This window comes from Theropithecus gelada, chromosome 14 (genome assembly GCF_003255815.1).
Source record: "Theropithecus gelada isolate Dixy chromosome 14, Tgel_1.0, whole genome shotgun sequence".
In the NCBI taxonomy this organism is placed as follows: Eukaryota; Metazoa; Chordata; class Mammalia; order Primates; family Cercopithecidae; genus Theropithecus; species Theropithecus gelada.
Genome location: NC_037682.1, coordinates 2,554,452 through 2,568,119, shown reverse-complemented (window position 1 = coordinate 2,568,119; position 13,668 = coordinate 2,554,452). Strand labels below are relative to the sequence as shown.

The 13,668-nt window shown below is 54.9% G+C and overlaps 1 protein-coding gene across 1 annotated transcript; it reads left to right on the top strand.

Annotated features, from left to right (window-relative positions):
- The first annotated feature begins 25 nt into the window (after positions 1-25).
- C14H11orf21 (chromosome 14 C11orf21 homolog) lies at positions 26-6,179 on the top strand. The gene is given in 5 exon segments (XM_025356973.1): positions 26-78; positions 1,193-1,286; positions 2,517-2,691; positions 2,694-2,771; positions 4,535-6,179. Coding segments are annotated over 4 exon segments (372 nt in total). The 3' UTR covers positions 2,744-2,771; positions 4,535-6,179.
- Positions 6,180-13,668: the final 7,489 nt, after the last annotated feature.

Genomic DNA, 13,668 nt, shown 5'->3' with positions numbered 1-13,668 from the left:
GGACGGTGCTGAGAGGGGGAAGGTCATGGGCAGGGCTGGGTGTGGGATGCAGAGGAAACAGTGCCTGGGGAAGAGGAGGTGAGCTGCCCGTCCTGGGAGTGTGCAAGTGTGGACTGGGTCTTGGGGGCGTAATCCTTGGAGGAATTTGGAGATGGGGTCTCCTTGGAACATTGTTATTGAGGTGTTCTTAGGAAACACCCTTTGCAATGTCCTGTGACAGCTTACGTTTTGAGAAGGTCGTTGGTTTTTATCCCTTCATGGGCGGCACTAATGGGTATTTTGTTGCAGAGCCTTCTTGGGGCCACGGGGGTAGGCTGGGGCCTCACTCACACCCACATGGGGCCTCCAGGGGGAGGCTTTGTAAACCTCGAATTTGTAATTACACAAAGCCGTGTCATTACCCGTGGGTGGGGGCAGCGCTGCCGCCCCAATACAGGCAGGGTTTCCGTGGGCCTCTGGGGCAGGGTGGGCCTGAAGAGTGTGAAGATGCTCCAGGTGAGTCCACCGTTCAGGGACCACTCCCGGCCCTCCCAGGGGCGCTCTGCTCGCCCCTCGGTGCTGGAATTGCTCCTCCTACATTTGGTCGGCACCTCAGCGAGGGGGAGGGGACCCCCGAGACCTGCAGGCATGGCAACCCCAGCGTGGCTGTGGGAAGAGGGCCCAGCTGCTGCCCACTCAGGAGTGCTGCTGGAGGAACTGCTCAGGCCACCTCCTCCCTCCCTCGGCGGAGAAGCAGGGACAACCAGGACCCCTGTCCAGCCCAGCTCCCCCCGGCAGCAGCTTCTGCAACTCGGGTCCCCAGGAATTCCCACCCTGAGTCTGTGGGGGCTTGTGGAGACCTCAGATGTCTGGTACCCACAGTGTCACTTCAGCTGGAGGCCTAGGTGTGGCTCAGGCTGGGGCGCAGGTATGGATCTAGGGGTGGCAGCAAGAGTGAAGGTACCAGGTCTAGGGGCTGGAGGCCCCCGGGCTGTGCAAGTGGCCAGCTTGTCTTCTCCAGGAAAGATGAGATGCTCTTGGCTATGTCCGGCTCATCCCTGGAATTCTTTCTCCAACCTTGACCTCCCTGGAGCTGGTGAGGCAGGCCTGGAACACCACCCGCTTATGGGGTGCCTCTTCGCCAGGTCTGAAGAATTGGAGCAGGGCAGGCCTGGGTTCTTGACCTGTCCTGGTGGGCACCTTCTCACACCAGCGCTGTGCCCAGGTGGCCTCACTTGTCATCTCAAAGTGGCGTCAAACTCCCGGACAGGTGGACGGGAACCCTAGGCTGGCCCTCCAGAGACCAGGTCTGACCACAGCCCCCCTCCCTGTGCCCCACCAGCAGGGGCAGGGAGCCAGGGGAACCCCCACTCTGTTTGCTGGGCCGCACCCTCCCACCCCGACACCCCCTCTGCAAGAGGAAGTGGCTTGTTGAGGGGAAGCCACTGTGAGGCTGTTGCCCACCCCACACATCCCTGCCCACCCCACACACCCGTGTCCACCCCACACACTCCTGTCCACCCCACACATCCGTGTCCACCCCACACACCCCTGTCCACCCCACACACCCCTGCCCACCCCACACATCCGTGTCCACCCCACACACCCCTGCCCACCCCACACACCCCTGTCCACCCCACACACCCCTGTCCACCCCACACACCCCTGCCCACCCCACACACCCCTGTCCACCCCACACATCCCTGTCCACCCCACACACCCCTGCCCACCCCACACATCCGTGCCCACCCCACACACCCCTGCCCACCCCACACACCCCTGCCCACTCCACACACCCCTGCCCACCCCACACACCCCTGCCCACCCCACACATCCCTGTCCACCCCACACACCCCTGCCCACCCCACACACCCCTGCCCACCCCACACACCCCTGTCCACCCCACACACCCCTGCCCACCCCACACACCCCTGCAAACCCCACACACCCCTGCCCACTACACACACCCCTGTAAACCCCACACAGCCCTGCCCACCCCACACACCCCTGCAAACCCCACACATCCCTGTCCACCCCACGTAGCCCTGCCCATCCCACACACCACTGCCCACCCCACACACCCCTGCCCACTGCACACACCCCTGCCCACCCTACACACCCCTGCCAACCCCACATGCCCCTGCCCACCCCACACAGCCCTGCCCACCTACTCTGGAGGTGGTGCCAGCCCCTGGGAGCCTGGAAGGCTCCTAGAGCGCGGGTTCAGCCCCAAGGAGCTGGCCCAGGAGGACAGCTGCCCCCACCCCTACCCCACCAAGGAGCCTGTCCTAAGGGCTGGGCCCCACTGCAAGCTGGCCTAGGGTGCCCTGGCTTTATTTCCAGGGAAGAGATTGGGCGTGGACGCGTGTGCGGGTGTGGACGCGTGTGCAGGCGTGGATGTGTATGCAGGCGTGGATGTGTATGCATGCATATGTGACAGTGTTTACCCGCCAGAGACTTCCTTTTTCCTCTCTCCTTCCTGTGAATTCCTGGGTCCCAGGTGCGCCTGCTCGCTCCACAACGTCCTTACCCACCAGGAGGCCCCTGGCTCAGGGATGCCACCTGCAGCTGCCCAGCCCTCCGCCCATGACGCCCTTGTTCCACCTGCTACCGCTCATGAAACTACGGATCACCCAGCTCTGCACTGGCTTGCCTGCTGCTGCTGTCTCAGTTTACCTGGGCAGTTGCCCCTGGTTATCCGGCTGGGGTGGGACTTGGGAGGCTGTGTCCTCGGGCCAGGAGGTGGCAGCCTCTACCTTCCTGAGACAGGGACCCTTTCTTGTCCATCACAGGTGAGCAGCCGGGCTCTGGGGCCTGGAGCCTGGGGGCCCCTGTGCTATCTGTGAGTGCGGCCCCTTCCATCGGGGAGGCACTCAAGAGCTTCCCACCTGTGTCACAGGGAGTGGGGCCTGGAGCTTGAAGAGACCTGTGGGGGCCACGGGGGGGCCTGAATCTGGCTCCTCTCTGTCCTTTGACTTGATTCTGAAATTGTCCCTGCAGCACAGATGCACCCCGGGAGCTGCCTTTACAGCCTCTCCTGAGCCCAGGGAGGAGGAGGGCAGCTCCCCTTCTGGATCACCCTAGGCCTGGGTCAGCTGGGCGGGTCCCAGGGGACCTCTGAACCCCCACTGCCTGGGCAGCCCCCTTCCCCTGGAGGCACTCTGGCCTGTCCCTTGAGAGCCAAGATCATACTCAAACCGGGTTCTGGGCTCTGGGCACTGCTCTGCTCCCAACCAAGGGAAGTTCTGGGGCATGGCAGCCAAAGTGATCTCTGCTTAGGGCGGTTTCTGGTGAGTTCTGATATCTCAAACCCCAGCATCAGGGCCAGGGCAGACAAAAGAAGAGTGAGCTGGTCAGGGATGCCCCAGTGGGGAGCTCATTCACAACCTCTAAGGAGGGCAGGGCACAGCTCAGCAAGGGTGGCCATGAGGCCCTGGGCTTGTGGCTGAGATGGCAACTGGCTCTGGCAGTGATTGGAACAGTCCAGTCCATGGCCTTCCCTCTCAGTGCCATGGGCTGCTGCCTCCACTGGCCAACTCCAGTGGGCATTGATGGGCACTCTGCTTCCCCCCCCCCCCACCCCTGGGAGCCTAGACTCTGTCTTCAGTGACGGCAGAGGGAACCCAGGGATGGTGCCCCTTCAAAGACACAGCTGTCTCCCAGGGGAGTCTAAAGGGATCCCACACATGTGTCACAGATGCCAGGGACAGACTGTAGGGGAGGTGTCTCCATCCACATCCACGCTGTGCCACCCACTAGTTTGTGGGGCCAGGCACCACCAAGCCTGCTGTCCTGCCTGGGCCACTCCAGCCTGGGCTGAGACTCGGCACCCCGTGAGGGTGGAGGAGTGGGGCAGAGGCAGGAGATGCCCAGGGTAAGAGCCAGATGCCTTCAGAGTGACCTTCCGGGCCTGGGCAGGACTGGGGGCAGGGGAGGACCCACTGGCAGAAAAATGTACATCAGACCCTCCTCCTAATGGTCCCCACACTCCCTGTGCAGACAAGGCAGACTGCAGGGCAGAAGCTTGCAGCCCCATTCCTGGTGGTCAGTGTGCTTTATTTAGCCCTTGATGAAGAGACTGTTTCATGACAAACGGGGACAGTGAGCTCCTGACACCTTTAAAGCTGCAGTGTTGCCTCTCTCAGGATCCTAGAAGTGAACACCCATCCCCATTCAGGCCAGACCCTGATGCTCAAGGGTCAGGGCCCAGGCCCGTTGCCAGGCTGCCCTCTCTCTTGGACAGGTGCAGGGACCCTTGGGAGGGGCACAAGGTTGCAGAGGATCTTTAAGCAGAATGAGGAATCTGGTGAGAGAAAGCTTTAGGAGGCGGGTTCAGTGTCAGCGTTCACTATGGACAGAATCGTTTTCCTGCAAAATTCATAGGTTGAAGCCCTGCCCCCCAATGAGATAGTGTTACGAAGTGGATCTCTGGGAGGTAATTAGGGACAGATGAGGACATGAAGGTCCCTGGTCCCATAGAATTAGTGCCCTTATATGAAGAGTCATTTAGGAGCTCCCTCTTCTCTCTCTCTCTCTCTCCTTACATGCACTGAAGGACAGCTGTATGAAGACACAGAGAGAAGGCAGCCGTCTGCAAGCCAGGAAGAGAGCCCTCACAAAGACTGGAATCAGCAGCACCTTGATGTTGGACTTTCAGTCTCCAGAACTGCAAGAAATAAGCACCTGCTGTTTATATGCCCAGCCCTTGGTGCTTCCTTATGGCAGTTGGAGCTAACTGAGACAGCTCCCAGCACTCACCCATTCATTCATTCATTCATTCATTCATTCATTCGTTCATTTACCTCATGTCTACTGAACAGCTCTGGGATGGCTCTGGGAAGCTGTGAGTCACATATATTGCCCCAGCAATGTGTGAAATATGTTTAGAGACAGTGGGGAGCAGAGAGGGTAGACGCCCTGAGAACCCCAGCAGGGCTGGCCAGAAACACAGGCCTTGTTGGGCTGAGGCTGGCATGGGGTGAACTTGGGAGCCTTGGGGGCAGAGGTGATAGATGTGGGGTGTTTAAAGGCAGTGAGACAAAGAAGGGAGATGGATGGTGCCCCCCCATGCCAGGCTTTGTCAGCCTCCCAACACGTGAGTGTTCACCCGCCTGGATGAGACACCGCCGTGGACTTGGGAGTGAAGGTGGTGAATTTGGGCAATGCTGGAGACCATGCAGGTGGGAGGTGGGACAGGGGCAAGAGGCTGGGGCCCAGGCAGGAGCCGACAGCCTGCCAGTGCTCCCCTGAGAAGCAACCTCAGTGGGTGGCTTGGGGTCTGCTGGGCTGCCCCCACACTGACACCCTGGCTGCGGGGCCCCCTGTGTCCCCAGTGATGGCTCTCGGGATGGCTGTGTGGCCTACTCAGAGCCATCCCTGCAGCCCATGATCTCTGGGTCACCAGTTGCCAGAAGTGTCCCCTCTGCCTTGGGCGGAGGCTGAGGACCCCAGAGTGGGAGGGAAGGTGCAGTGGGGGCTCAGCCAACACTGCTCAGCCTGAGAGTCCATCACATGTGGACTGCACCCTGGCATCAGCCAGAGTGATCTCTGCTTAGGGTGGTTTCCAGTGAGTTCTGATATCTCAAACACCAGCATCAGGGCCAGGGCAGACAAAAGAAGAGTGAGCTGGTCAGGGGTGCCCCAGTGGGGAGCTCATTCACAACCTTTAAGGAGGGTAGGGCACAGCCCAGCAGGGGTGGCCACGAGGCCCTGGGCTTGTGGCTGAGATGGCAACTGGCTCTGGCAGTGATTGGAACAGTCCAGTCCACGGAACCCTGTGGCCTTGGCCGGAGGCTCATGGTGCCACAGGAACTGGAGCAATGGGTGGCCTCCCTCGCCAGGTGCCCGAGTAAAGGAGGACTGGGTGCCCCTGAGGAAGGACGTTGCCATACTCTCACAAATTTACATTCTTCTTCTCTCCCCCAGTCTCCCCTCAGGGACCTGCAGCCATTTGCTGGGGTGGCTAGTCTGTCCTCAGACTCAGGGGACCTACTGGACACTAACTCTACCCTGACACCCACTCCTGGGGACACAAACACCCGTCAGATCTAATAGTCAGAGGAGGGGCGTGTGGAGGCCAGGGTACTCATGGAGCTCTAGCTCAGGTCCAACTCTCGGTGGGTGCAGAGGTCACTTCCCTAGCCTCAGACAGGTGAGTAAATGGACTTATGTGGCAGCCAGCAGAGTCCCCACATTTGTCCCCTGACCTGAGGGGTGGGGGCTGCTATGGTGGGAAAGGCCAAGTAGAAGCCATGGGGTGAACTCTGCCTAGGAAGATCATCAGTCAAAAGCAACCTGTGGCCCCGGAAGGACCACAAAGGTCAGTGCTGCCATTGAGGACTTGGAAGATGCAGGGTGACGACCACTATGGCAGCCTTGTTCCACTCATTAAATTGGCTTGTGTGGAAGACAGGGGGGTCCTGGAGAAGGAAGGACAGTGAATTCTGGTAAACTTAACCAGGACTCCAATTGCAACTGCTGTTCCAGATATGACTACTGATCACTGGGGCAAATCAAAGCATCCCTGGACACCTGGTCTACAACCATTGATCTGGTGAAAGCTTTAATTTTTAATATAGATCTTATTTTTTAGAGCAGTTTCATGTTTACAGAGAAATTGAGCATATTTGAGAGTTCTCATATAGCACCTCTCCCCACACACAGTTTCCCTTATTATTAATATCTGGAATTAGTGTGATACATCTTTGCAACTGATGAACCAATGTTGACCTAGTCATTGATTGGGTTACATGAGGGTTCACTCTTGGTGTGTACATTCTATGAGTTTGGGCAAATGTGTAATGGCATGTCTCCACTATTATAGTGTCATACAGAATTATTTTACTGCCCTAAAATCTGTCTGTGCTCCATTTATTCTTCCCTCCCTCCCCACTGACTCCTGGAAACCACTGATCTTTTCATTGTCTGCATAGTTTTACTTTTTCCAAAACGTCACATAGTGGGAAATTATACAACCTGAAAAGGTAGGTAGACTTCTTCAGATTGGCTTCTTTCACTTGGCAATATGCATTTAAGGTTCCTTCACATCTTTCCATGCCATGATAGTTCATTTTTCTTTATCACTGAATAATATTCCATCCCTTGCGTATACTAGAATTTGTTTATCCATTCACGTATTGAAGAACTTCCTGGTTGCTTCCAAGTGTTGACAATTATAAATAAAGCTGTACAAACATTAATGTCAAGGTCCTTGGGTAGACGTACATTTTCAGCTTATTTGGGTAAACACCTAGGGCATGATTGCTGGATCATATGGTAAGACTATGTTTGGTTTTGTAAGAAACCACCAAACTATTTTCCAAAGTGGCTGTCTCATGTTGCATTTCCACCAGCAATGACAGAGTTCCTGTTGCTCCATTCTCTTGCTATCATTTAGTGGTGTCAGTGTTTTGGATTTTGGTCATTCTTATAGGCATCTCATTGTTGTTTTAATTTGCAATTCTCTAATGACATGTGATACGAAACCTCTTTTCATGGGCTCATTTGCCATCTGTGCATCTTCTTTGGTGAGGAGTCTGTTCATAATTTTTCCTACTTTTACATTCAGTTGTTTGTTTTTTCATTGTTGAGTTTTAGGAGTTCTTTGACTACTTTGGAGGCAAGTCCTTTATTAGATATGTGTTTTGCAAAGATTTTCTCCCACTCTGTGGCTTGTCTTTTCATTCTTTTAACGGTGTCTTTTGCAAAGTAGAAGTCTTTGCATGTTAACGAAGTCCAGCTTATCAGCTATGATCTGGTGAATGCTTTTGATTCCTTGATACCTCTGAGTAAAGGCCACCAGAAGCTAGTTGCTTTCAACTGGCAAGGGCAGGAATACACGTGCACTGTCCTGCTCTGGGGTACATCAACTCTACGTCATAATCTAGTCAACAGCTACCTTGACCAGCTTTCCCTTCCACAACCTTTCCCCTGGCTGGTTGCACTGACGATGGCAGCTGATCTTGCTGCAGAACTGGTCTGCAAACCTGGTGAGCAGAACTGGTAGTGACTCAAGCACAACTTGATAATATGGTGTGTGCTGGGGAGGGTGGGGAATGAATTCCATACAAATTGGGGCCCTGACCCTTTGATGAAATTGCTGGGGTTCCAGTGGTCTGGGGCATGCTGTGATCTATGTCTGACCCTTCCTTCTACCTCAGGGGAAGCACAGTGCCTCGTGGGTGTCTTTGGATCTTGGAGGCAGCTCGTATGTGATATCCCGACCCATGTAGGAATGACCTAAAATGCTATCTGCTTTCTGTGAGTCCCAGACCAAGAGAAGGCTCTGCAGCAAGTGCATGTGGCCATGAAAGCTGCTGAGCAACTTGAGCCATGGGACCAACAGATCCTATGGCATTTGAGGTGTCTGTGGCAGATAAGGATGCTGTGTAGGGGCCATGATAGGCTCCTGCAGTTGAATCACAGACTGATGGCAGTCAAGCTCTGCCATCATCTGTGGATAACTCTGTGGATTGCATCTAGTCCTCCAGAGAGACTGGACAGGCCACCAAGTCACCATGTGATTGGAACTATACATCATGAGTGGGATGTTGCTGAACCCAGCAAGCCATAGAGTCGAGCTTGCATAGCTATGTTCTGTCTTCAAGTGGAAGCAGCATATACAACCCGGGGGGCTCAGGCAGGCCCTGAAGGCACAAGCAAGTTACATGCAAAAGTGGCTCCAACACCTGTGGTCCCTACTCCTGCCATTCTGCAGTCACTCTCTCAGCCAGCACCTGTGGCTTCGTAGGAAGTTCCCTGCAGCCTGACCATTGTGGAAGAACAAGTCTGGTCCCAGCTTACAGATGCTTCTGCATGATACACACGGATGACCATGGAGCTCAGCCCCTCTGAGCAATGGTAGTGAAGGGAAGGGCTCCCAGTGGGCAGAACTCTGGGCAGGGTCCCTGGGTGTTTTCATTTTGCCTGGAAGGAGAGGTCAGAGCTATAGGTTCCACCCACTCATGATCAGTTGCTCCTGGCTCGGCCAGATGGATGGTCAGGGACTTGGAAGGAACGCATTTGGGAAAACGGTAACAGGAGGTGTGGGGAAGTATTGTGTGGTTAAAGCCCTCTGAAAGGGCGGAGTGTGAAGATCCTTGCAGCCCACATATCATTTGCCAAAGAGCAACCGCCTCAGCCAAGGAGAAGCTCACTGACCAGGTAGATAAGACGGCCCTTTCTTCGGCCATCAGTCAGGCTCCTTCCCCAGCCACCCTTCATTGCCAGCGGGCTGGTGAAGACAAGGACTGAGGTAGCTGGGATGGAGGTCACACATAGGCTCAGCACAGGAGCTCCACTCACCAAGGCCCATCCACTAAGTGCCCGCCTGCCCCAGTGTTGCAGGGGATCTACCAGCTTCCAGGTGGAGTGGATGATATGAGACAGCTGCCGGCATGGAACTGGCACTGCTATGCTTTCACCAGGATAGAGGCTTGCTCTGCAGGTGGACTGGCCCTCCGTGCCCACAGTGCTTTTGCTGAAACCACCTGTGGACTCTGGAGCGCCTCATTCAGCATTCTCACACTGCTGCTCAAGGAATTCGCCACAGTTAATGGAGTGGGGCAAAGGCCCCATGCTCGTGACTTTGAAGTTCTTCTGTGGTCCTCCTCTCCCCAAAGCAGCTCACAAACATGACCGTGGAATGGCCTTCTGGAGACTCACATGGTGCCTGCTGAGTGGGGACGCTTTGCAGAACGGGCTGTGTCCTCCAGGAGGCGGTCCAGGCTCTGAATTAGAGTCAGTCTGTGGAGTGGTTTCTCCTGCAGCCCACACCTCATGGTTCTGGGAGTCAAGGAGGGGAAGCAGCAATGGCTTCTCTTTCACCCTCATGAAATTCGGCTGGTGATGTGTTTGCTCCCTGTCCTCACAACTCTAGGTCCTCTTGGTGTAGAAGTCTGAGTTCTCGAGGGAGGAGGGTTTCCCGCAGAGGCACCACAATGGCTCCACCAGACTGGAAGGTGAAATTGCACCAGGTCATTTTGGGATCCTCACTGCAGAAAATCAACAGGTAAAGAAGGCAGTTACTGCCCGGGCCAGGGGACTGATTTTATCAGGCAGAATCGGCCGGGTTGCACAAGGAGGATGAAGAGGAGCACGTCTGGAATGCGGAGGGTCCCCTGCAGCGCCTCTTCATGTTCCCATGTCCTGTGATTAAAATCATGGAAAACCATCACCCCCAATCCAAGCAGGGCCACTCATGACCCAGGCTCTCCAGGAATGAAGGCTTAGGTCATCCCACCAGGAAAAGAGCCACATCAGCTGAGTGCTTGCAGAGGCAAAGGCTATGCGGGAGACCGAGGCTGAAACGCTAGTTCCCGCTGCACGGCTGCTGCAGAAATGAAGCCTACAATAGATGTGGGTGTTTTCTTCTTATTTTGATCCGAGTGTATTGGGTGGGGGACCACATTAGCCACTGTTTCTTCTCCTCTTCCCTACCACTTCATACGGTACTACTGTATGAAGTGTACCGTTGATAACAGTTGATATTTAATTATCTCAAACATCTCAGTGTTTAAATTTTAGGCTGTCAGTCCAGGCACGGTGGCTCAGGCATGTATTCCTAGCACTTTGGGAGGCCGAGGCAGGAGGATCACCTGAGGTCAGGAGTTTGAGACTAGCCTGGCCAATGTGGTGAAACCCCATCTCTACTAAAATACAAAAATTAGCCGGGCATGGTGGCCCGTGCCTATAATCCCAGCTACGTGGGAGGCTGAGGCAGGAGAATTGCTTGAACCCAGGAGGTGGAGGTTGCAGTGAGTCGAGATTGCACCACTGCACTCCAGCCTGCACAACAGAGCGAGACTGTGTCTCAAAAAAAAAAAAAAAAAAAAAAAGCCAGGCGCAGTGGCTCACACCTGTAATCCCAGCACTTTGGGAGCCCAAGGCAGGTGGATCATGAGGTCAGGAGATTGAGACCATCCTGGCTAACACAGTGAAACCCCATCTCTACTAAAAATACAAAAAATTAGCCAGACGTGATGGCGGGAGCCTGTAGTCCCAACTACTCAGGAGACTGAGGCAGGAGAATGGCGTGAACCCAGGAGGCAGAGCTTGTAGTGAGCCGAGATTGTGCCACTGCACTCCAGCCTGGGCAATAGAGCGAGACTCCGTCTCAAAACAAAAAACAAAAAACAAAAAAAACCCTAGGATATCAAAGGGAGAATAAGAGTCAGCTGAATCCCATGCCCCTTTTGAAATCTTTTTTTTTTTTTTTTGGAAGGGGAAGGAACACCACCCAGAGATGAATCAGGATCAGGGACTCTCCTCTTCTCTGGGGCAGAAGGGAGCGTGTTGTTCTCTTGTATACGCTTGGCCGCATCTTGTTGGGTGGAAGAGGGATTTGACTTTGTCTTTATTTGGAAGTTAAGTATGATTAAAAATTGTGGGTGGGGAATCAGAGGACTCCATTCATACGAAATGTCCAGAACGTGCAACTCCATGAAGGTGGGAAGTGGGTCAGTGTTTGGCAGAGGCTGGCGTAAGGGGAGCGGCTGCTAGAGAGTGGGGAGTTGTTTTCAGGGGTTCTAAGTGCCGCGGATGTTCTAAGGTCAGACGGTGCTGAGGGAGGCATGCCTCCGTGAATATACTGAAAGCCCCTGAATGGTACAGTTAAAAGAGTGAATTTTATAGTATGTGAATTATATTTCAATAAAACTGCGTAGAAAGCAAGAGGTGCAGGTGGAAGCCCGTGGGAGGGATTGGCACGGTGTTGCCCTAGCTGAGCGGAACGTACATCTTCCAGGACTCCCGGAGCTGCCTCATTAGGGGTAGGGTGGGTCACACGTGGCCTGAGTCAGCTCTGGGTGGTGGAGGGACGCGGCGGCCGTGCTCTTTTTAAGCCTGGACGTTTGCTCAACGCACCAGGGCCCTTGCTGCTCTGCTGTGCACTGCAGCCGGCCTGGGCAGCGGTGGCATCCTCCTGGAAGTCTGGGCCCCAGCCAGCTGCCTGCCCTGCTGCCAGGCCGGAGGACTTGGTATCCTGGATTCCATGTCATTCCTGGGAGTCCGCTGACTCTCAGGTGTCACCAGTGAGCTCCACGCTCCTGGGTCCAGCAGGCCCCCTGTGCCCTCACTCCAGCCCTCCAGGCATGGGGGGACCAGCGTCTCAAGTCTTCCTCTTGTTTCTGGTTGCTGACTGTGTTGCCCTTTCTCAGCCTCTCCCTAACTCTACCCACTCCGCCAGTGAAGGGAAAGGGCTCCTGCCTTTTCTCTTCTCCCCTCCTTCTTGCATGGTCCCTCATTGCCCAGGGGCTGGGTTGCCACTGACTGCAGGGGACCCTCCAGCCCAGCCCCTCCCATGAGCCCCTCAGCAACGGTAGGAGGAATCAGTAAAATTCTGTGGGTCCTGGGGCTCTGTGCTCTAGGGCTCACCCCACTTCTCTTTCATTTGTTAAGTTTTTACTTCGAGTTCCTCATTGGAATTTCAGTAGTGGCCTCCCATTTCTGTGGGGATAGTTCCCAGGTACCCCAGACTCCATGCATCCACCCAGGAACCCTGATCCCTGCAGCCCTTCCCCCGAGGGCCAGCCTCCCTTCTCATCTCAGACAAGAGCCCAACAGCCAGTGGAGCTGACTCTTCACCCCACCCCCACAAGTAGTACTGACGCTTTCTCCAGGATGCCTCTTTTCAAAAACAGTGTGGTAAAATCGACATAACATAAAACTGACCATCTTAACCATTTTAAACTACATTTCAGTGGCATTAAACACACTCATGCTGTTGTGCAGCTGTCGCCACCCTTCATCTCCAGAACTTTCTCATCTTCCCAAACTGAAACTCCATCCCCATTAAACACTCACTCCCCGTCCCCTCCTCCAGGTCCTGGCACCCACCATTCACTTTCTGTCTCTATGGATTTGATCACCCTAGGGACCTTCTACCCGTGAAATCACACAGGATTTGTCCTTTTGTGACCGGCTTCTTTCACTGAGCCCAGTGTCCAGAACGGCTCTCAGGTCCGCACCTATCTCCTGGAGCCCGTGCAGCCTGCTGGTGCCTCTTGTGCCTCTGCCCACAATAGCCCCCTTGCTGGACTCACAGGTCCCACCCCTCCCCCATCTAATCTGTCCACACAATAGGCAGTGTGACCATCTAAAAGCTGGCACTGGCTGCCGGAAAGTGTACCTTGCCCAGGCTTCCGTCCCCAAAATCAATGCTGGAGAAGCTCCAGCATCTAGAAGGAGAAACAGCCTTGAGGAAAAATCAACAATGCAGTAAATCTCTAAGGATACTACAAGCTGTGGTGAGCTGGTGTGCACGTGCATATGTGTGTGTGTATGCATTGTGCATGTGTGTACATGCCTGTGTGTGCAAGTGTGTGCATGTATGGGTACACATGTATGCATGAGTGCTGTGCTATATGTGCACGTGTGTGCATGCATGCGTGTGTGTATGCGCACATGTATGTGGTGTTGGGAGCTGCAACCTGGGGAGGAGACAGCTAGAAGCAGTGACAAGAGCAGTAGTTGGAGGCAGGCTTGTCTTTTCCCAGGTTGCCTTGAGACAGTTGTTGCTGGCCGCTTCGCTGCAGAAATCAGCAGCAATGGCCTGGACAGCAGGGAGAACAGCAGGGCAGAGTTAAAACCTTACATAGGGGAAGGGGGATGGATATAAACAGGTGCAGATCCGCCAGCCGTCTCCAAGCAGTTGTTCCTTTATCCTTCTGCTCTGGTCTCAGGGCTGGAGGT